The 21,291-nt window shown below is 46.2% G+C and overlaps 1 protein-coding gene across 1 annotated transcript in view; it reads left to right on the forward strand.

The window, feature by feature from the left end:
• The window catches only part of LOC141106834 (uncharacterized), a 159,667-nt gene extending 139,945 nt beyond the window's left edge, over nucleotides 1-19,722 (forward strand). The window contains 1 exon segment of the mRNA XM_073597763.1: nucleotides 16,985-19,722. Within this exon segment, the coding sequence (XP_073453864.1) occupies nucleotides 16,985-19,138 (2,154 nt within the window). The 3' untranslated portion in view covers nucleotides 19,139-19,722.
• The last annotated feature ends 1,569 nt before the right edge of the window (nucleotides 19,723-21,291 follow it).

Below are 21,291 nucleotides of genomic sequence, written 5' to 3' on the forward strand. Positions count from 1 at the left end.
TTTCAAGAGATCTGTTTTCTCGAAACGTCTTCCAGGACGAAACACGTTAACCCCACCACTTAAAAGGCGGTCTTCTAGGCCTTTTAAAATAAAAATGGAGTCATTACCCCCATTGGCTGGGGACATTTTGTGGTGGAAGATTTCACAAACACTTACAGGTCTGTTTTTTAAAACTCCTTGAAGAAATATGATGTACATTCACCCAACTGTGATGAATTTTGTCCATATTTGATTTCTTATGATGATTTCCTATGATCATTGGCTCCATCTTGTGGCCATAATGCGGTGTTGCACTAGTTTTACTGTTGAAGGTATTTCAGGAAAAAATACTGCATTATAAACACTAGATGGAGCTGAGGATCATAGGAAATCACTGTGTTCATTATAAAATGGACAGAATTTTTCACGGCTGGGCAAATGTTTGTCACAATCATCAACTAATATTCTATAAAGTAGACCCCTTAGTTTCCTCCATCAGACGTGATTTCATACAAATAACTGAGATCATACACTTATGAGTACAGAAGACTTCGAAGAACGTGAGTGAATAAAGTCAACAATATTATACCAACCATTGATTTAGAAAGAAAAATTCTAAATTTGGTCATTAGGTGGCGCTAAGTATGGGGAATAGGGCCAACTAGTGGCCAAATGTGGTATTTTTCATTTTAAATCAATGGAAAACATATGAAAAGCTCAGCAAATAGCCGAATAACATTCATTTTTTACCCCGATACCCAGAGAAGGAATGTACATGCACTTTACCCAGGCAAATTACTGTGCAAATTATTTCTGAATAGACCCCTAAATGGCAGGAGATGTTTATTGAACCACCTCCCGCCCAGCCATTATACATATACAGTTGGATGGGAGCTTTGTCTATTTAGGGGAACGTACCCGTACATCCTCCCACTGTACCCCTCGGGGGCGTGCAGCGGTGCGACCTGTGATCGTTGTGTGTCTTGGACACCGCCAATCACAGATCGGGGTACAGGGCCCCATCAATATCTGTACCAGTGTCACTGACATACCAGTACCATGTGACCAGTGCAGCCAGCAATATCTGTACCAGTGTTGGACCAGTACACACCAGCAGCCGTGTTCCTGAGCACCTTCACACCAGTACAGTGTCACCAGAGCCAGCAAAAGCCTGAACGCCATGTCTGAAAAAATGTACAGAAGTGAGGGGGGGGGTTTCAGATTCTGATCATGACAGGTGAGAGTAGCTGGGAGGAGCTCTCACTGTCAGATTGGGATTCTGAATATGAACCAGTGGAGAGCTGTGGTTCAGAAGATGAAAGGATCCCAACAAAGAGAATGAGAAGAAACAGCAGCAGGTGAGAACCAACAGTGCAGTACATCCCGATGAAGTAAAAAAAATGTGGTTTAAACTACATATTGGGCGTGGCTTTAAGGGGGTGTGGCTTAAAGGTTCTCCCAGTAGAGTTCCTCCTTACATCAGGTGCCACCAGCAGAGTCCCTCCTTACATCAGGTGTCCCCAGTATAGTTCCTCCTTACATCAGGTTCCCCCAGTATAGTTCCTCCTTACATCAGGTGCCCCCAGTAGAGTCCCTTCTTACATCAGGCGCCCCCAGCAGAGTCTCTCCTTTACATCAGGTGCCCCCAGCAGAGTCTCTCCTTACATCAAGTGCCCCCAGCAGCGTCCTTACATACATCATGTGCCCCCAGCAGAGTCCCTCCTTATATCAGGTGTCCCCAGCGGAGTACCTCCTTATATCAGGTGTCCCCAGCGGAGTACCTCCTTACATCAGGTGCCCCCAGCAGAGTCTCTCCTTACATCAGGTGCCCCCAGCAGTGTCTCTCCTTACATCAGGTGCCCCCAGCAGTGTCTCTCCTTACATCAGGTGACCCCAGTATAGTTCCTCCTTACATCAGGTGCCCCCAGTAGAGTCCCTCCTTACATCAGGTGACCCCAGTATAGTTCCTACTTACATCAGGTGTCCCCAGCAGAGTCTTTCCTTACATCAGGTGCCCCCAGCAGAGTCTTTCCTTACATCAGGTGCCCCCAGCAGAGTCTTTCCTTACATCAGGTGCCCCCAGCAGAGTCAGTCCTTACATCAGGCGACCCTAGTATAGTTCCTACTTATATCGAGTATCCCCAGCAGAGTCTCTCCTTACATCAGGTGTCCCAAGCAGAGTCTCTCCTTACATCAGGTGCCCCCAGCAGAGTCCCTCCTTACATCAGGTGTCACCAGCAGAGTCCCTCCTTACATTAGGTGCCCCAGTAGAGTCCCTCCTTACATTAGGTGCCCCAGCGGAGTCGCTCCTTACATCAGATGCCCCCAGCGGAGTCTCTCCTTACATCAGATGTCCCCAGCGGAGTCCCTCCTTACATCAAGTGTCCCCAGTAGAGTCCCTCCTTACATCAGGTGCCCCCCAGCAAAGTCTCTCCTTAAGTTGAGTTGCCTCTTGATATAGAGTGGTCATTTACCCCGTAGGATCTTGACGCGCTTACAAACACGTACACATACACATACAAGGGCCAATTTTATGTAGACAGGATCTGGTTAACCTACCAGCATGTCTCCTTACATCAGGTGCCCCCAGTAGACTCGCTCCTTACATCAGGTGACCCCAGTATAGTTCCTACTTACATTTGGTGTCTCCAGCAGAATCTCTCCTGGTAACCTATTCACTTTCGATATGAGACTAGCATGCAAAAAAAAAAGATAATTCGTCCGATATTCTCATGGTGTGTCTCAGGCATTATTCTGGTGCTGTCAGTATCTCAGTATCTGTCCCTCAAACCAATGTGTGACATTCTCTCTATGGGCTCCATTCACAGAAGCAGATCTTCCGGCGGCTGCTGCATCCTTAACAACCGATGAGTGATTAGATGTGGCTGACAGCTGAATGTAAAAAAAAAGAATTGCCGGCAATTAATAATTAAGGAAAAAAAAGTCCCTTCAGGTCTGGTATGGATTTTGATGGGAATCACCATGCCAATTGTTTTTTTTTAAATGCCGTGGGGCCCCCCTAAAATCCATACCAGATCCTTATCTGAGCATGCAGCCCGGCAGGACAGGAGAGGGGGGGGCGAGCATGCTCCCCCCTCCTGAACCAACCCAGACCACATGCCCTCAACATCTGGGGTGCTTTGGAGATGGGGGGCTCTGCCCCTCCCAAAGCACCCTGTCCCCATATTGATGGGAACAAGGGTCTCTTCCCCACAACCCTGGCCTGTTGGTGGGGGGCTTATCAGAATCTGTAAGTCCCAGATCCTGCCCCCTCCTCCCCCCTATGTGAATGAGTATGGGGTACATGTTACTTTTACCTATTCACCCCCAAAAAAGTGTAGTGTAAACATAGGAGGCAGTTTTTGACAAGTCCAAAATTAAAAAAACAAAAATAAATAAAAGTCCCCCGGGTGTAGATCCATCATCAATCACGATGCCCGCATACTCAGATGCAGTAAGATACCACTTTGTGAATGGAGCCCTATGATCCTAGCCCAGAACGAAGCCTTTCTTGCCATTGTCTCAACCTGAACAGGTGTATCTTAAGGACTTTTTGATTGCTTTACACCTCACTTCAAAGATCGTGTCTTACAACCCACTTTCTGAGTCACAGCTTTATTCAGGGTGTCAGTTACATTGTCTGAATGTAATATGGCATTGATCAGTGCCTGCCACTTAACAACATTGAGGGCCAGCTGTTGGCCCCTGCAATATTTCAAGGATGCTTGGAAACCCTTACTTGGGTCACATCTTTCTTATAGGCATCAGTCACATTGTCCCATGGCTCTATGTGTTATCAGCACTTCGGTATCCTTTCTTCAAACCATTGCACAAGGTTCCTTCTACGACCCCAGCACATAAGGCAGCCTTCCTTGTTACTGTTGTCTCAACCTGAGAAGGTATCTGAGTTGGTGGCCAATCGCCTTTTCTTATTCTTCTCAAGAACATGATCAATTTACAGCCCATCCTCCTTCCTTCCATAGTCTATGTCCACCTTTCACCTTCCCGAGGATACCATGTTACCTTCCATTTGTCTGTCTTCTTTCCACTGTAATAAAGTTGCTAAAAAAAAGTTAGTATAGTGTGTGTGTTAGTATAGTGTGTCAGTGTAGTGTGTCAGTATAGTGTGTGTGTGTTAGTGTAGTGTGTTAGTATAGTGTGTAGTATTAGTGTAGTGTGTGTGTTAGTGTAGTGTTAGTGTAGTGTGTGTGTGTCAGTGTAGTGTCAGTATAGTGTGTGTGTTAGTGTAGTGTGTGTGTTAGTGTAGTGTGTGTGTTAGTGTAGTGTGTGTGTTAGTGTAGTGTCCGTGTAGTGTGTGTGTTAGTGTAGTGTGTGTGTTAGTGTAGTGTGTGTGTTAGTGTAGTGTCCGTGTAGTGTGTGTGTTAGTGTAGTGTGTGTGTTAGTGTAGTGTGGGTGTGTGTCAGTGTAGTGTCTGTGTAGTGTATGTGTTAGTGTAGTGTGTGTGTGTCAGTGTAGTGTGTGTGTTAGTGTAGTGTCTGTGTAGTGTGTGTGTTTCAGTGTAGTGTGTGTGTTTCAGTGTAGTGTGTGTGTTAGTGTAGTGTCTGTGTAGTGTGTGTGTTAGTGTAGTGTGTGTGTGTGTTAGTGTAGTGTGTGTGTTAGTGTAGTGTGTGTGTGTGTTAGTGTAGTGTGTGTGTGTCAGTGTAGTGTGTGTGTTAGTTTAGTGTCTGTGTAGTGTGTGTGTTAGTGTAGTGTGTGTGTGTCAGTGTAGTGTGTGTGTTAGTGTAGTGTGTTAGTATAGTGTGTAGTATTAGTGTAGTGTAGTGTGTGTGTGTTAGTGTAGTGTGTGTGTTAGTGTAGTGTCTGTGTAGTGTGTGTGTGTGTTTCAGTGTAGTGTGTGTGTTAGTGTAGTGTCTGTGTAGTGTGTGTGTTAGTGTAGTGTGTGTGTGTGTTTCAGTGTAGTGTGTGTGTTAGTGTAGTGTCTGTGTAGTGTGTGTGTTAGTGTAGTGTGTGTGTGTCAGTGTAGTGTGTGTGTTAGTGTAGTGCAGTGTTTAACACAACATTGCATAACATTTAGTTGTGTATACCATTTTATTTTTGGTTGCTGCGTGTTTATTTATTTATTTTTGCTCCCCGTTTTCCCCGTTGTTTTTATTCTCAAGAAATTTTTTTCAGACTGTGACGTTGGTTTCCCTCTTATTTATTTTTTTTAAATACTTTTTACCGGGACTTTTTTCTTGGCGAAGAGGTGCAGGAACCCCCCCCGTCTGAGTCACCACCTTGTCTCTGCCCCCTACCCACCTCTGACCACCGTCCCTTGATTCCACCCCTTACCCACCTACCAGTACTGCCCCTTTTAGAGAATACAGAACCAAGTATTGTTTTGTGGTGCTAAATCATTTGTATGGAACATGTTAATGATAAAAAGAAAAGCAGTAAAATAAATCCCCTGCAGTCAGCAACAATAGAATCCCAGGAATAGATCCCCACACAACAATAGATTCCCCCAGCAACAATGGACTCCACCCCAACAACAATAGATTCCCTACAGCAACAGTGAACCACCCACAACAAAATATCACACCCAGGAACAAAATATCCACCCAAGCAACAATATATTCCCCATCAGCAACAATAGACCCTCACACAAAATCAGATCCCCACCAGTGACAATAGATCCCCCAGCAGACAACATCAATAGACCCTCCAGCACACCCCAAACCCAGTGCTATTACATACATTCAGTGCTGGAGGTGCCGGAACTGCGTTCCCCCGCGTTCCCGCTGAAAAAATGCCCTGCTTTTTACGTTTCTGGCAGCGACAGCCCTCAAGTTAAAGTGCACCAATCACCACTTCTCATTGAATAAAGTGCAGCCAATTACACGTTTCCCCCGTTTCTATAAAATTTTGGTAATAAGCCCCCCTCCCCCCATCATGTCTGGGAGGTCAACAAGGAGAGGCAGAAGATGTTCCCATGACACTGTGAGGGGTCCAGCAGGGTAGGTGTCCACAGGCAAAGATGGACGAGGTGGTCAGTCCTTAGGCAGGGCATCATTTCCTCTGTTTAGTGATGTTGCCCATGCTATCCAGCCACAGCATGCAGAGGAGGTGGTGGACTGGCTTACTAAACATTCATCCTCCTCATCCTCCTCATCCTCTTCATCCTCCGTCACCCAAGCAGAGACAAGTGCGCTGTCCCCTGCAGCTGCTAAAGCAACTTATTTTGCCTCCTTTTCCAAGGCTATTCCTGCCATAGCCCCAGCACCAGGCATGGAGGAGTCAGCAGAGTTATTTGAACACAGCATCAGCCACTTGCCCCTTGACGATGCCCAGCCATTACTTGATTCAGATGTTTGTCCTGAGGTTGAGGAAGGTAAGAACATGAGCCTACAGAGAGGGGAGAACACTAGTGTACTGGCAGTCATGTTCCCCCAGCTGCAGCGTATTGCCAAGTTGTCTCCGGTGATGACGAGGATGGCGATGATGATGATGACCTGACTTGGGCGCCAGATAGAGCAGGAAAGTGAGGGGAAGAAAAAACACCAACGAGGCAAGATGTCCTCCAGAGGCCGCCATCATAGAAGAGTAGAGAGCAGCCACCCTATTCCATCAGATTGTGGAGCTGTTATCTCCCGGCCCACTTCCCTCAGCTCAGCTGTCTGTACCTTTTTTAGCACATGTGCAGCCGATCACATTTTTGTTTTTGCAATCTCTGCCGCAAGCAGATCAAGCGTGGCAAAAACACCATTTGGGTACCACATGCTTGGCAAGGCATATAACCTCCCACCACTCAGCCCATTGTCAAGAGCACCTAACAGCTACATACGAGGGACACAATTCTCCTCACTCCTCACCTTTCTTGTCTACCCCCGCTATATCCCATGACCTCTCAGCAGCCTCCACTGATAGGGATGTTGGTGTAGCAAAGGGTGTCACAGGTCCTTGCAACACGTCTGCCAGCAGCACACCACCAGCTGCAGAGTATAGCAGGAACATTTTTTCTGCAACAGCTGCTGCAGTGCAAATAAAAATACAATCCCTCCCACCCACATATCCAGCATCTAAATTCCAGCTTGTCCAAATTGCTGCCTTTCCGCCTGGTGGATTCTGCCTCCTTTCCTTGAATTTGCAGAATATGCTGTACCACAATGGCGGGTTCCCAGTCGCTATTTCTTTTCACGCAAGGCCACTCCAGCTCTGTACCAGCACGTGGAAGGCAATGTTTTGGCATCATTGGGCAAGGCAGTCAGCCACAAGGTCCACCTTACTGCTGACTTGTGGTCCAGCAGGCATGGTCAGGGATGATATATTTTCTTCACAGCACACTGGGTAACTCTGCTTGCAACTAGGAAGGATGTGGAACAGTGCTCAGTGCTGCAGCTTGTTGTGCCGGGACACCTCCCCATGGTGATGTGACATCTGTCAGCTCCACCCCCTTCTCCTCCTCCATGCCCTCCTCTGTTGAAATGTCCTATGACCACCAGCACTCCCTAAGCGTTCAAGGGGATATTTAACGAGTCAGGCTAAAAGGTTCCATGCAGTGCTTCAGCTTGTCCGTCTAGGCTACATGAGCCACACCAGAGCAAAGGTTCCCTCAGCTCTGCAGGGGCAGGCCCAGAGGTGGTTCAAGCTACGCCAGCTTGAGCCAGGAATTGTGGTGTGCGATAATGGCACTAACCTCCTGTCCGCCCTTCGACAGGGAAAGTTGACACGTGTACCATGCCTGGCACATGTCCTCAATTTGGTGGTGCAGCGTTTCTTAAACAGGTACCCGGGGTAGGAAGATCTGCTAAAGCAAACCAGAAAAGCCTGTTGCCAATTCAGGCTGTCATGCACAGCCAGTGTTAGGTTGGCTGAAATTCAGCGGGAATTACACCTGCCCTTAAACCGCCTGATTTGTGACATGCCCACCAGGTGGAACCAAACTTTGGCAATGCTGCGGTGGCTGCACATGCAGTAGAGGGCCATCAATGAGTACCTGTGTGAGTATGGCACATCGACAGGCTCAGGGGAGCTCGGCTTTTTTCCCCATGCCAATGGCTGCTGATAAAAGAAGCATGTACTGTACTGTCACCATTTGAGGAGGCGTCAAAGATGGTGAGCCGTGACAAGGCATGCCTCAGTGACACAATCCCTCTTGTGTTCCTGCTGGAGCATACTTTGCGGGGCATTATGGACAGGGCACTCGAGGCAGAGCAGCAGGAGGAAGAGGAGGACTTCCTTTCCTTGCGACGCCACAGAATACACAAGAGGAGAGGGAGAAGGAGGATTCTGGCAGCTTTGGAGGCATTGAAGTAGAGGAAGACATACGTCAAAACTTAAGAGATGGTTTCAGTCCCCAGAAACCTTGGGAGTAGTAGGTGGCAGATACTGTAGTCCTCAGTGACCCCGAGGACTCTGCTTTTCGTTCCTCCGCAAACTTGCAGTGCATGGGCTCCCTTATTCTTCAAAGCCTGCGAAAAGACCCGAGAATTTGTGGCATCAAGCAAAAGGATCATTATTGGTTGGCAACCCTCCTTGATCACCGTTACAAGGGGAAAGTCTTGGAACTCATCCCGTCTCCACAGAGGGAGTCGAGGATGGAATATCTTGAGGACATCTTAAAAAGGAGTTTATGTAATGCCTTTCCAGACTCTGGTAGGTTTCAGTCGTGTGGAAAAGCTAGTTTTGAGGCTTCTGTTAGTCAAACAAGGAGCGATGGAGAAGGGGGCCGCCCCAGTGATGCTTTTAAAAAATGTTTTAGCCCAGGGCTGTCAGCTTCCACATCCCACTATAAGTGGCAGTGTCTACATCAAATGGTGGAAGATTATCTAGGGGTGAAAACAGATATGGAGAGCTTTCAAGTATGTAAGTGGTCAGTGTAGTAGTCCTTTACATTGGTGCCGTACAGTCACAGTGTTCAGGCACTTGATTTATGGCACCATGGTCACTTCACCACAACACATGTTTTTCGCACCTGCCTCTAGGGCCGAGCCTTTTGGCTAGGACCAGGGGAAATTTTTATTCCTGGCCGGAGGGCCGGCCACTGTATTACACAATGGTCACTTTTCACTCTCCCACCTTCCTTCTCCCCACTTTCTTTTTATTTATCCCCGTGTTTGTCACTTTTTTGTATTTTTTTGTTTGGTGTGTATACACCTTTTGTCACTGTCTGATGAGTAGGGTGTGGGTCCTCGGGCCTACTCTGAAAGTCTTGGGAGGGGGTGGACATAGGCCTTCTGTCTTGGTTCGCCCTCTCTCATGGGGTCTCCCTTCAGGGGAGTCCCACCTAGTACTTGGGTGGGTCTGTTTCGGCAGACCTTCCAGAGGACGGGGGTCCATCTGGTTTCGGCCAGATGGACCCAGGTGAAGTACCTCAGTCCCCATCTGGAGCCTAACACCCGGGGGGATCAGGGTAAGGTCCTTCCCTAGTGAAGGATCAGTGTAGCACCCGTTACACATTTTTGTGTGTCACTCTCTATGTGTGGGCACTTTTTTTGGCGCAGGTGGAAGTTTTTGGGTGTGTTTTGCACTCCACTGGCTTTTCAAAAAAAAAAAAAAAGTCCTTTACATTGGTTACCAATGGGAGAAATATCCCCTTCTATGAGTGGTCAGTGTAATGCTCCCTTACATTGTTGACTAATGGGGAAGGACCTGCTTATATCAGTGGTCAGTGTAGTCGTCCCTTACATTGGTGACCAATAGGGTGAAGGACTCTCTTATATCAGTGTTCAGTGTAGTGGTCCTTTACAGTGGTTATAATTAGAAGAAGCCCCCCCCCCTTATATCAGTAGTCAGTGTAGTGGTTCTTTACAGTGCTGGCCAATAGGAGAAGGACCCCTTTATATGAGTAATCAGTGTTGTGGTCCCTTACATCAGTGACCAATGGGAGAAGGACCCCCTTATATCAGTGGTCAGTGTAGTGGTCCTTTACATTGGTAACCAATGGGAGAAGGACCCCTTATTTCAGTGGTCAGTGTAGTGGTCCCTTACATCGGTGACCAATGGGAAAAGGACCCCCTTATATCAGTGGTCAGAATTGTGGTCCCCTACATTGGTGACCAATGGGAGAAGAATTCTCTTATATGAGGGGTCGGTGTAGTGGTCCCTTACAATGGTGACCAAAGGGAGATGGACCCCCTTATGTCAGTGGTCAGTCTAGTAGTCCTTAACATTGGTGGCTAATGGGGAAGGACCCCCTTTATATCAGTGGTCCCTTACATTGGTGGCTAATGGGGAAGGACCCTTATATATCAGTGGTCAGTGTAGTGGTCCCTTACATTGGTGATCAATAGGAGAAGGACCCCCTTATATCAGTGGTCAGTGAAGTGGTCCCTTACATTGATGAACAATAGAAGGACCCCCTTATATCAGTGGTCAGTATAGTGGTCCCTTATTTGGTAACCAATTGGAGGAGGACCCCCTTATATCAGTGGTCAGTATAGTGGTCCCTTATTTGGTAACCAATTGGAGGAGGACCCCCTTATATCAGTGGTCAGTGGGAAGACCACCCCACTTTAAGATCATTGATGTCAGTTGTTACTGAGAGACAGAAATTGTTAATTTCTCAATGAACCCCTAGAAACTTTTGGAGGAACCCTGGCTGAGAAAGGCTGGAGTAGACAGTAATATATTTCTCTCCTGCTTGCTGGGAGTGGAGATGACCCCATCTATAAAGGATATACAGTACATACACACACAGCACAAGGTCGTGTTCACACTACGAGACATTTCTCGGGACTGCAGTTCCTCTGAGCTCCACAAGGTGGTGATCTTCTCACTTCTACCATAGAGACAGGAAGTCTCTATGGAAGACAGGAAGTGATGTCAGGTACAAACAGGAAGTTCCGGGTGAGAGGTGAATCAGGAGGAAGTATAGAGGAGGCGTTGCTGGAAGTGGCAGTAGAGGAGGTAATAAGATCTTATTTTCTATTTACACCCAGTAACCCCCCCGTCATGTCCGTCCTCTTCCTCCATAGTCACTGTGATGTCTTTTATCTCCAGTAGATGATGATACACACATATATAGTGTGGAAACCTCGATTAACCCCTTCAGGGGCAGAACATTCCCCCTACTTACGGGGCCGGAGCATTCTCTTCATATTGGAGAGGTGTCACCTTCTCACCTTATCAGTCTCTTGTATGAGGGATGAGATTCGGATTCGGGTTGTACTGAAATTGGCACTTCCACACTCTTCCTCCAAAGATACCAACCCCTCCCCCACGCCTGACTACCTCCGCCATATACCCCGGGCTCCTCTGCGCCTCCTGCAGGTGAGGACCAGGGTGGAGTGTGGGGGGGGGGGGATCAGTTCTCGGATCTCCTCTCCGGTGAATGAACCCGGAAGAGACGAGCATTTCATCACTTCCAGGCTCAGAGCCGTCATTCTCCGGTCACTGTGGTCAGGGAAGAAGCTGATTAATCCTGATCTGTACTTCATCAGCTTCACTGGGGGGCCATAGGTGATGTTAGGGGGTCTAGTAGACCTCTGATGTCTCCTTAACCACTTGCTTACCGGGCACTCTCACCCCGTTCCTGCCCAGACCAATTTTCAGCGCTGTTGCACTTTGATTGACAATTGACACTGTACCCATATGACATTTTTATCATTTTATCACACAAATAGAGCTTTCTTTTGGTGGTATTTATTCAGCACTGAGGGTTTTATTATTTGATAAACAAATGAAAACAGAATAAAAATTAAAAAAAAAAAAAAATTCATATTTTGTTATAGAAGGTTTCTCCTTCACTGATGGGCACACTGATGAGGGGGCACTGGTGGGCACTCGATTCCCTCTAGTGTTCTCCAGAATTGTTACATCCTATTTCTTGTTACTAAGATATAACTCTATGTATTTCTTGTGCTCCTCAGCTCCATCTAGTGGCCCCCAATGTGGTATTTCACTACTGCGCTTAATAAAATGATATTCGTTAAGAGAAAAAGTGCTTGTAGTCGCACAATTTGCACACAGTGAATACTCATGCAGATTTGCTGGACGAATAATTAAGCAATTTTTTTTTTTTTTTTTTTATAACTAGACCCCTAAGTAACCCGATCTACCTGTTCCAATCCCCACTGAGGGGCAGCCGTCATATTAGCCCCTTATATCCCCATCCCAACATTGTACAACCAATACAGTCCAGATAATTCTCCTTTATCCATCTACAGAGAAACCCGCAGAGATCACATGACCACATCACTGAGGATGGAGGAGGACCGGAGTCACATGACTGAGAAGATACTAAACCTCACCCTGGAGATCATCTACCTGCTGACCGGAGAGGTGAGGAGGATTCTGGGAGGTCACATGACATCACTCTTATCTCTATTAATAAAACACAGACCTGACCGGAGAGGTGAGGAGGATTCTGGGAGGTCACATGACATCACTCTTATCTCTATTAATAAAACACAGACCTGACCGGAGAGGTGAGGAGGATTCTGGGAGGTCACATGACATCACTCTTATCTCTATTAATAAAACACAGACCTGACCGGAGAGGTGAGGAGGATTCTGGGAGGTCACATGACATCACTCTTATCTCTATTAATAAAACACAGACCTGACCGGAGAGGTGAGGAGGATTCTGGGAGGTCACATGACATCACTCTTATCTCTATTAATAAAACGCAGACCTGACCGGTGAGGTGAGGAGGATTCTGGGAGGTCACATGACATCACTCTTATCTCTATTAATAAAACACAGACCTGACCGGAGAGGTGAGGAGGATTCTGGGAGGTCACATGACATCACTCTTATCTCTATTAATAAAACACAGACCTGACCGGAGAGGTGAGGAGGATTCTGGGATTCTAACGTGATATTCCTATTGGTTCTCCAATACAGAGATTTCCTCTGGTGAAGTCAGGTGATCATATGACCATCACAGTGCCTCCATGTGACTCCCTAAAACCTGAGAGACACAACATGGAGAAGATTCTAGAAGTCACCAAGAAGATGATGGAGCTGCTGACAGGAGAGGTGAGGAGGATTCTGGGAATTCTGGGACATTATCCAGTAACAGACAAGGGATGTGTCTGGATGGTGACTGTATCATTGTGTGTGTCAGGTTCCTATAAGGTGTCAGGATGTCACTGTCTATTTCTCCATGGAGGAGTGGGAGTATTTAGAAGGACACAAGGATCTCTACAAGGACGTCATGATGGACAATCAGCCGCCCCTCACATCACCGGGTAAGAGGAGACTTTATTGTAAAGGAGAGAGCAGTACGGAGGCTCCACCTAGATCCCCCATCATCTGATAAACACATAGAAACAATGTATTCAGTCAGTGTGTGTGTTTCCTACAGATGGATCCAGTAATGGGAACCCACCAGAGAGATGTCCCCGTCCTCTGTATTCCCGGGATTCCACACAGGAAGGTCACACCATCCCTCACCATCATCAGGTAGATGAGGAACAATTATTAGTAGTTATGATTTATACACATCTTTGTTACAATGAATATTGTATTATATTTCAGAGTGGAAACCTCGGGGATGATAATATTGATGTTAAAGAAGAGTATAAAGAGGAGGATGAGGAGTATGGAGTGATGGAGGACTTTTCAGAAGAACACAAGGATATGATGGAGCCACCAAATACCAGGAACCCACCAGAGAGATGTCCTCGTCCTCTGTATTCCCGGGATTCCACACAGGAAGATCACACCATCCATCACTGTTACAAGGTTGGTGGGAGAGAACATCAAGAACATGGACAGGTGGAGATAATGTTTGGATTTCTTATGTGATGTCACCAGCTAAAGCTTATATTTTACAGATGATACTTCTCCATTTTTTTTGGTTTAGGGAGAAGATCTGATAGATATAAAAGTTGAGGTTAAATCAGAAGAAGAAGAGAGGTATGTGAGGGATGATCAGCAGTCTATGGAGGAGGATGGAATAACGGGGACATTTATAGAGGAGGACACTCCTACAGAGATCAGTACAGGTGGGTCATTAACACTAAATACATTCCTCCACCCATACTGATCACTGATTGGTCCAGAGTAGGGTGGGGACTGGGTGATATCAGCCTGTAATCCCCTGGTCACTTTCCTGAGCTGTGTTCCCCGTCCTGTATTCCTGTATTTCTCTCGGATAATCTTCCTTCTCTGTGCTGCAGACACAATTTATGTATCTAGACTGGATTTATGGAGATTCTGGGGTTCAGCTGGCAGCAAAATGTTGTATTTCACCATAGGCATTACTAGACCTAGGCACCTGGGGTATGTACCTTGAGTCTTCTGCCTCATGCTCAGGTCCAGCAAGATCTCTGACAGAACAATTCTCCCGGGGTTATTTGCTCTGTTATTTGCTGGCTGTGCCGGGTGGAGGGAAATGTCTGTATAGTCTCAGACCCAAGTCACTCTCCTGACCCCTGCACTATACAGTGCCTTGAAAAAGTATTCATACCCCTGGAATTTTTCCACATTTTGTCATGTTACAACCAAAAAACGTAAATGTATTTTATTGGGATTTTATGTGATAGACCAACACAAAGTGGCTCATAATTGTGAAATGGAAGGAAAATGATACAAATAAATATGTGAAAAGTGTGTGTGTGTGTGTGTGGGGGGGGGGGGGGCATTTGTATGGCGCCCCCTTTACTCTGATACCACTAACTAAGATCTAGTGGAACCAATTGCCTTCAGAAGTCACCTAATTAGTAAATAGAGTCCACCTGTGTGTCATTTAATCTCAGTATAAATACAGCTGTTCTGTGAAGCCCTTGGAGGTTTATTAGAGAACCTTAGTAAACAAACAGCACCATAAAGGCATGTCAGTTTAGGTGGACGGCCATGTCTTGGTAGGTTTGCAGTTGAGCCATACTCTTTCCATTTTCCGATGATGGATTGAACAGAGCTCCGTGAGATGTTCAAAGCTTGGTTTGCTTTGATTTTTTTTATAACCTAACCCTGCTTTATACTTCTCCACAACTTTATCCCTGACCTGTCTGGTGTGTTCCTTAAACCTACCAAGACATGGCCGTCCACCTAAACTGACCGGCCGGGCAAGGAGAGCATTCATCAGAGAAGAGCCAAGAGGTCCATGGTAACTCTGGAGGAGCTGCAGAGATCCACAGCTCAGGTGGGAGAATCTGTCCACAGGACAACTATTAGTCGTGTTCTCCACAAATCTGCCCTTTATGGAAGAGGGACAAGAAGAAAGACATTGGTGAAAGAAAGTCATAAGAAGTCCTGTTTGTAGTTTGTGAGAAGCCATGTGGAGGACACAGCAAACATGTGGAAGAAGGTGATCTGGTCAGAGGAGACCAAAATTCAACTTTATGGCCTAAAAGTAAAACGCTATGTGTGGGGGAAAACTAACACTGCAAATCACCCTGAACACACCATCCCCACCGTGAAACATGGTGGTGGCAGCATCATGTGGTGGGGATGCTTTTCTTCAGCAGGGACAGGGAAGCTGGTCAGAGTTGATGGGAAGATGGATGGAGACAAATACAGGATAATCTTAGAAGAAACCCTGTTAGAGTCTACAAAAGACTTGAGACCGGGGCGGAGGTTCACCTTCCAGCAGGACAACGACCCGAAACATCCAGCCAGAGCTACAATGGAATGGTTTAGATCAAAGCATATTCATGTGTTAGAATGGCCCAGTCACAGTCCAGACCTAAATCACATTGAGAATCTGTGGCAAGACTTGAAAATTGCTGTTCACAGACGCTCTCCATCCAATCTGACAGAGCTTGAGATATTTTACAAAGAAGAATGGGCAGAAATGTCCTCTCTAGATGTGCAAAGCTGGTAGAGACATCCCCAAAAAGACTTGTAGAGAAAGGGGGTTCTACAAAGTATTGACTCCGGGGGGCGCCATACAAATGCCCCTCCCCCCACACTATTCACATATTTATTTGTATCATTTATCATTTTCCTTCCACTTCACAATTATGTGACACTTTGTGTTGGTCTATCACATAAAATCCCAATAAAATACATTTACGTTTTTGGTTGTAACATGACAAAATGTGGGATATTTCAAGGGGTATGAATACTTTTTCAAGGCACTATATATTCTCTATGTTGTACATTACATACTCCTGACTTCTGACATAATATGTATTCCCTTTTGTTACACCCATTTCCTACCAGCTGGACATTTTATATCTGATGATTTGATTGGAGCACAGACTTTTACATGGTGATAATAATGTGATAACATCCTCCAACTTTGGAACCTTAAAGTCCACCCTAAAACTAAAATCCCTACATTTATAGACATTCACGAACTAACACTAACCTATCTAGCGCTGTAAAGAAGAAATCAGTATACATACCTTTTTTGAAGCCGATCCGATCTCCAGCGGCGGGAGCTCTGGAGAGGACACAGCCGACAACAGCTGTGAAATTAATGGGGAGTGACGTCACCTGGGCTTCCATTGTTGGATGTGTCCTCTGCACCCGCCTCCAGAACAAATCCGCGGCTGACAGCTCAGCGTGGGATCGGTTCGGGTCGGCTTCAAAAAAGGTATGTATACTGATTTCTTCTTTACAGGGCTAGATAGGTTAGTGTTAGATCACTGTTGTCTGTAGATGCACTGTTTTTAGTGTTAGGGTGAACTGATACTTTAAACAGAAAGTGATAATGAGGGAGGAGTCAATAACCCAATGATGGAGGTCTTCAGGATCAGTCCAGTCTTCATCTTGGTTGTTCTCCCCCCATCCTCACTCTCTGACCTCTGGTGGGGCTCAGCCCCGCTGTTATTCATGACTAAATCATGGACTGAATAAGGAAGTGCAGGACTTTTTGTGTTGGGAAGATGACAATGAGGGACGGAGGAGGTTGGGACACTCGTCCTATAATCCCCTCATCACTGTCACTCCTATAAAAGACAGTTCTCGTTGTTTCCTCACTCTCTGACTAAGGTCCATGAATAAAGAAATGAACTGGTAGGAGATCAGAGGACCCATTTACTAGTTACCTTGAGGGGGGAATTGTAAGATCCTCAGAGACAAAGCTGCCTGATGTGGGCGGAGTCATGGTTTAGGGGAACCAATCTGCTCATGTCTAGTAATAATCTTTGTATTTCTATTTTAGTAGATGGACGGGAGATGAGGAAAACCTCAGAGGATTGTCTCACTTTGTCTCCAGACTGTAAAGAAGAAGATGAGGACATCACACAGTATAGTCCAAGAGAAAACCCGACTACCTCAAATGTCCATCCGGCACCACACAGTGTAGATGGACCATCGTATTCCTCTTATCCTGAGGAACCTCAGACTGTGAGGGACGGTGCCGGACCATCGTATTCCTCTTATCCTGAGGAACCTCAGACTGTGAGGGACGGTGCCGGACCATCGTATTCCTCTTATCCCGAGGAACCTCAGACTGTGCGGGACGGTGCCGGACCATCGTATTCCTCTTATCCCGAGGAACCTCAGACTGTGCGGGACGGTGCCGGACCATCGTATTCCATTTATCCTGAGGAACCTCAGACTATGAGGTATACTGTCGTCCTTCTAACAGATAAGAGGTTTCCCTGTCCTGAGTGCGGGAAGTGTTTCAATTTGAAAGGCAATCTTAATGTGCATAAAAGATCTCACACAGGTGAGAAGCCGTATTCCTGCCCTGAGTGTGGGAAATGTTTTTCACAGAAGTCCCATCTTTCAGTACATCAGAGAACTCACACGGGAGAGAAGACATTTTCCTGTTCTGAGTGTGACAAATGTTTTTCAAGGAAGTCCAGTCTTTCAGTACATCAGAGAATTCATACGGGGGAGAAGCCGTATTCCTGTCCTGAGTGTGGAAAATGTTTTATACAAAAATCATTTCTTGTCACACATCAAAGATCTCATATCAGGAATAGTCCAGGAGAAAACCCGACTACCTCAAATGTCCATCCGGCACCACACAGTGTAGATGGACCATCGTATTCCTCTTATCCTGAGGAACCTCAGACTGTGAGGGACGGTGCCGGACCATCGTATTCCTCTTATCCTGAGGAACCTCAGACTGTGAGGGACGGTGCCGGACCATCGTATTCCTCTTATCCTGAGGAACCTCAGACTGTGAGGGACGGTGCCGGACCATCGTATTCCTCTTATCCTGAGGAACCTCAGACTGTGAGGGACGGTGCCGTCCTTCCTACAGATGAGAGGTTTTCCTGTGCTGAGTGCGGGAAGTGTTTCAATTTTAAAGGCAATCTTAAGAAGCATAAAAGATCTCACACAGGAGAGAAGCCGTATTCCTGTCCTGAGTGCGGGAAATGTTTTTCTCAGAAATCCCATCTTTCAGTGCATCAGAGATCTCACACGGGGGAGAAGCCGTATTGCTGTCCTAAATGCGGAAAATGTTTTGTACAGATTTCAAATCTTATCATACACCAGAGATCTCACACAGGGGAGAAGCCATATTCCTGTCCTGAGTGTGGAAAATGTTTCGCACAGAAATCAGTTCTTGTCACACATCAAAGAACTCACATTGGAGAAAAGCCGTATTCGTGTCTTGAGTGCGGGAAATGCTTTTCACAGAGGTCACATCTTGACGGACACCAAAGGACTCACATGGTTGAAAAGCCTCATCTCTGTTCTGAGTGTGGGAAATGTTTTTTAAAAAAATCAGATTTTGTCACGCATCTGAAGTCTCACACGGAGGAGAAGCCATTTTCCTATCGTGAGTGCGGGGATTCTGTTGTGCAAAAATCTGATCTTGTTAAAGGTCAAAGGACTCATTCAGGGGACAAGCCTCATTCCTGTCCTGAGTGCGGGAAATGTTTTTCACTGAAGTCCAATCTTCACAGACATCAGAGATCTCACACGGTGGAGAAGCCGCATTCCTGTCCTGAGTGCGGGAAAAGTTTTTCACAGAAGTCCTATCTTTACAGCCATCAGAGATGGCACTCGGGTGAGAAGCCTTTCTCCTGTTCCGAATGCGGGAAATGTTTTGTACAAAAATCAGATCTTGTCACACATCAAAGGTGTCACTCGGGGGAAAAGCCGTTTTCCTGTCCTGAGTGCGGGAAATGTTTTGCACAGAAGTGTTATCTTTCTATCCATCAGAGATCTCACACGGGGGAGAAGCCGTATTCCTGTGCTGAGTGCGGCAAATGTTTTTCGTTCAAGTCCAGTCTTTCTGCACACCAGAGATGTCACACAGGGGAGAAGCCGTATTCCTGTCCTGAGTGAGGGAATTGTTCCTCACTGAAGTCCTGTCTTCCTGTACATCAGGGGTCCCACACAACCCTCGAGGTGTATTAGTGAGTTTGGGAAATGTCTTGTATATGAATGTTGCTGGACATGTGGGGAAGAAGCACACCCTGATATACACCTCAGATATACTCCATGGCTGATCTTCATCATGTAAGAAACAGTTGATAAGGAGATCAGAGATCACCAAAGACATGGATGAAGTGTTGTACCGTGTTGGCCATTGATAGCAGGAGAAAAATAAAAATGGAGTCATTACCTCTCATTGGCTGAGTACATTTTGTGATATGGAGACTTAGAGGTCTATTATTCTCTTGAAAGAAGTCTGTTTTCTCAAGTCGTCTTCCAGGACGAAACACGTTAACCCCACCACTTAAAAGGCGGCCCTCTAGGGTTTTTAAAATAAAAATGGAGTCATTACCCCTCATTGGCTGAGTATATTTTGTGGTGGAAGATTTCACAAACACTTACAGGTCTGTTTTTAAATAAAATTGGTCATCAAATGTGACGAGCATTCGCCCAACCATGGCAATTTCCTATAATTGTAGTTTTGCCGGTAGCTGAGATGTGATTTGTAGAAGTATATAATTGTAGATTGAGTGTAATTCTGTGTTATTAAAGATACATGACCAAAAGTTTAGGGGCGCCTGCTTTTGCACACACACGAACTTTAATGGCGTCTTAGTTTGTAGGGTTCAATATTGAGTTGGCCCACCCTTTGCAGCTAAAACAGCTTCAACTCTTCTGGGAAGGCTGTCCATAAGGTTTAGGAGTGTGTCTATTGGAATGTTTGACCATTCTTCCAGAAGCGCATTTGTGAGGTCAGGCACTGATGTTGGATGAGAAGTCCTGGCTCGCAGTCTCCGCTCTAATTCATCCCAAAGGTGTTCTATCGGGATGATGTCAGTTAAGTTCCTCCACCCCAAACTCGCTCATCCATGTCTTTATGGACCTTGCTTTGTGCACTTGGGTGCAGTCACGTTGGAACAGGAAGGGGGTCAACCCCAAACTGTTCCCACAAAGTTGGGAGCATGAAATTGTCCAAAATGTCTCGGTTTGCTAACACCGTAAGAGTTCCCTTCACTGGAACTAAGGGGGCCAAGCTCAACCCCTGAAAAACAACCCCACACAATAATCCCCCCCTCCACCAAATGATTTTTACCAGTGCACAAAACAAGGTCCATAAAGACATGGAGGAGCGAGTTTGGGGTGGAGGAACTTGACTGGAGAAGGAGGAGTGCATAGAAGTATCAATACAGGCAGTCGGGGGGAGATGGGAAAGGATGGAGGGGATAAACTTACAAGTCGTTGTAGATTGAAGATCCGCTATGAGGGTATCCAGGAAGAATCCAGCACTGTGCATTGTGAAGGAGAGCCATGGATTGTGAAGTGGGGGATGAAAACTTCAGGTTGGTGCAGGGCCTGCATTGTCCCGTCACTCCAGCCATTCAATAAAGGATTCAGGGTCTTAAAAAAAAAAAAAGTATCTTATCACCGCTACGCATAATCTAGCGGGATAGAGCATGTCGTAAGACGGGTGCTTGACCCGTAGCTGGCGTCTGGCCTTGGTAAATTTAGCCCATCGTCATTGTACCTCTGCGGAGAGATTGTGGTTTGGGAAACGAATGGGTTCAAACTGCCAACATCCTAAATACACAGAGGAAAAAAAAACATCAAAGTGCAAATGGGACAGCCCCTTTTAGACTTTTTTTTTTTTTTAGCAGATACCCTAAATAATAAAATGGTGATCGTTGCAATATTTTATGTCAAACAAAACGGTAGTTTCTGTCAGCAAATTTTGTAAATAGGTAATTTTTCTCCTTTGCTGATTGGCGCTGATGAGGTGGCACTGATGGGCACTGATAGGCTGCACTGATGAGGTGGCACTGATGGGCACAGATAGGCTGCACTGATGAGGTGGCACTGATGGGCACTGATAGGCTGCACTGATGAGGTGGCACTTATGGGCACTGATTAGGTGGCACTGATGAGGCATGAAAATGCCGCACTTATGGGCACTGATAGGTGGCACTGATGAGCACTGATGGGTGGCACTGAGCACAGATAGGTGGCACTGGTGGGCACAGATAGGCGGCACTGGTGGGTACTGGGCACAGATAGGCAGCACTGGTGGGCACAGAAAAGCGGCATGGATAGGCGGCATTGATGGGTGGCATTGATGGGCAGTACTGAGCCAGCACTGA

Source organism: Aquarana catesbeiana, linkage group LG08, assembly GCF_042186555.1.
Source record: "Aquarana catesbeiana isolate 2022-GZ linkage group LG08, ASM4218655v1, whole genome shotgun sequence".
Lineage (NCBI taxonomy): Eukaryota > Metazoa > Chordata > Amphibia > Anura > Ranidae > Aquarana > Aquarana catesbeiana.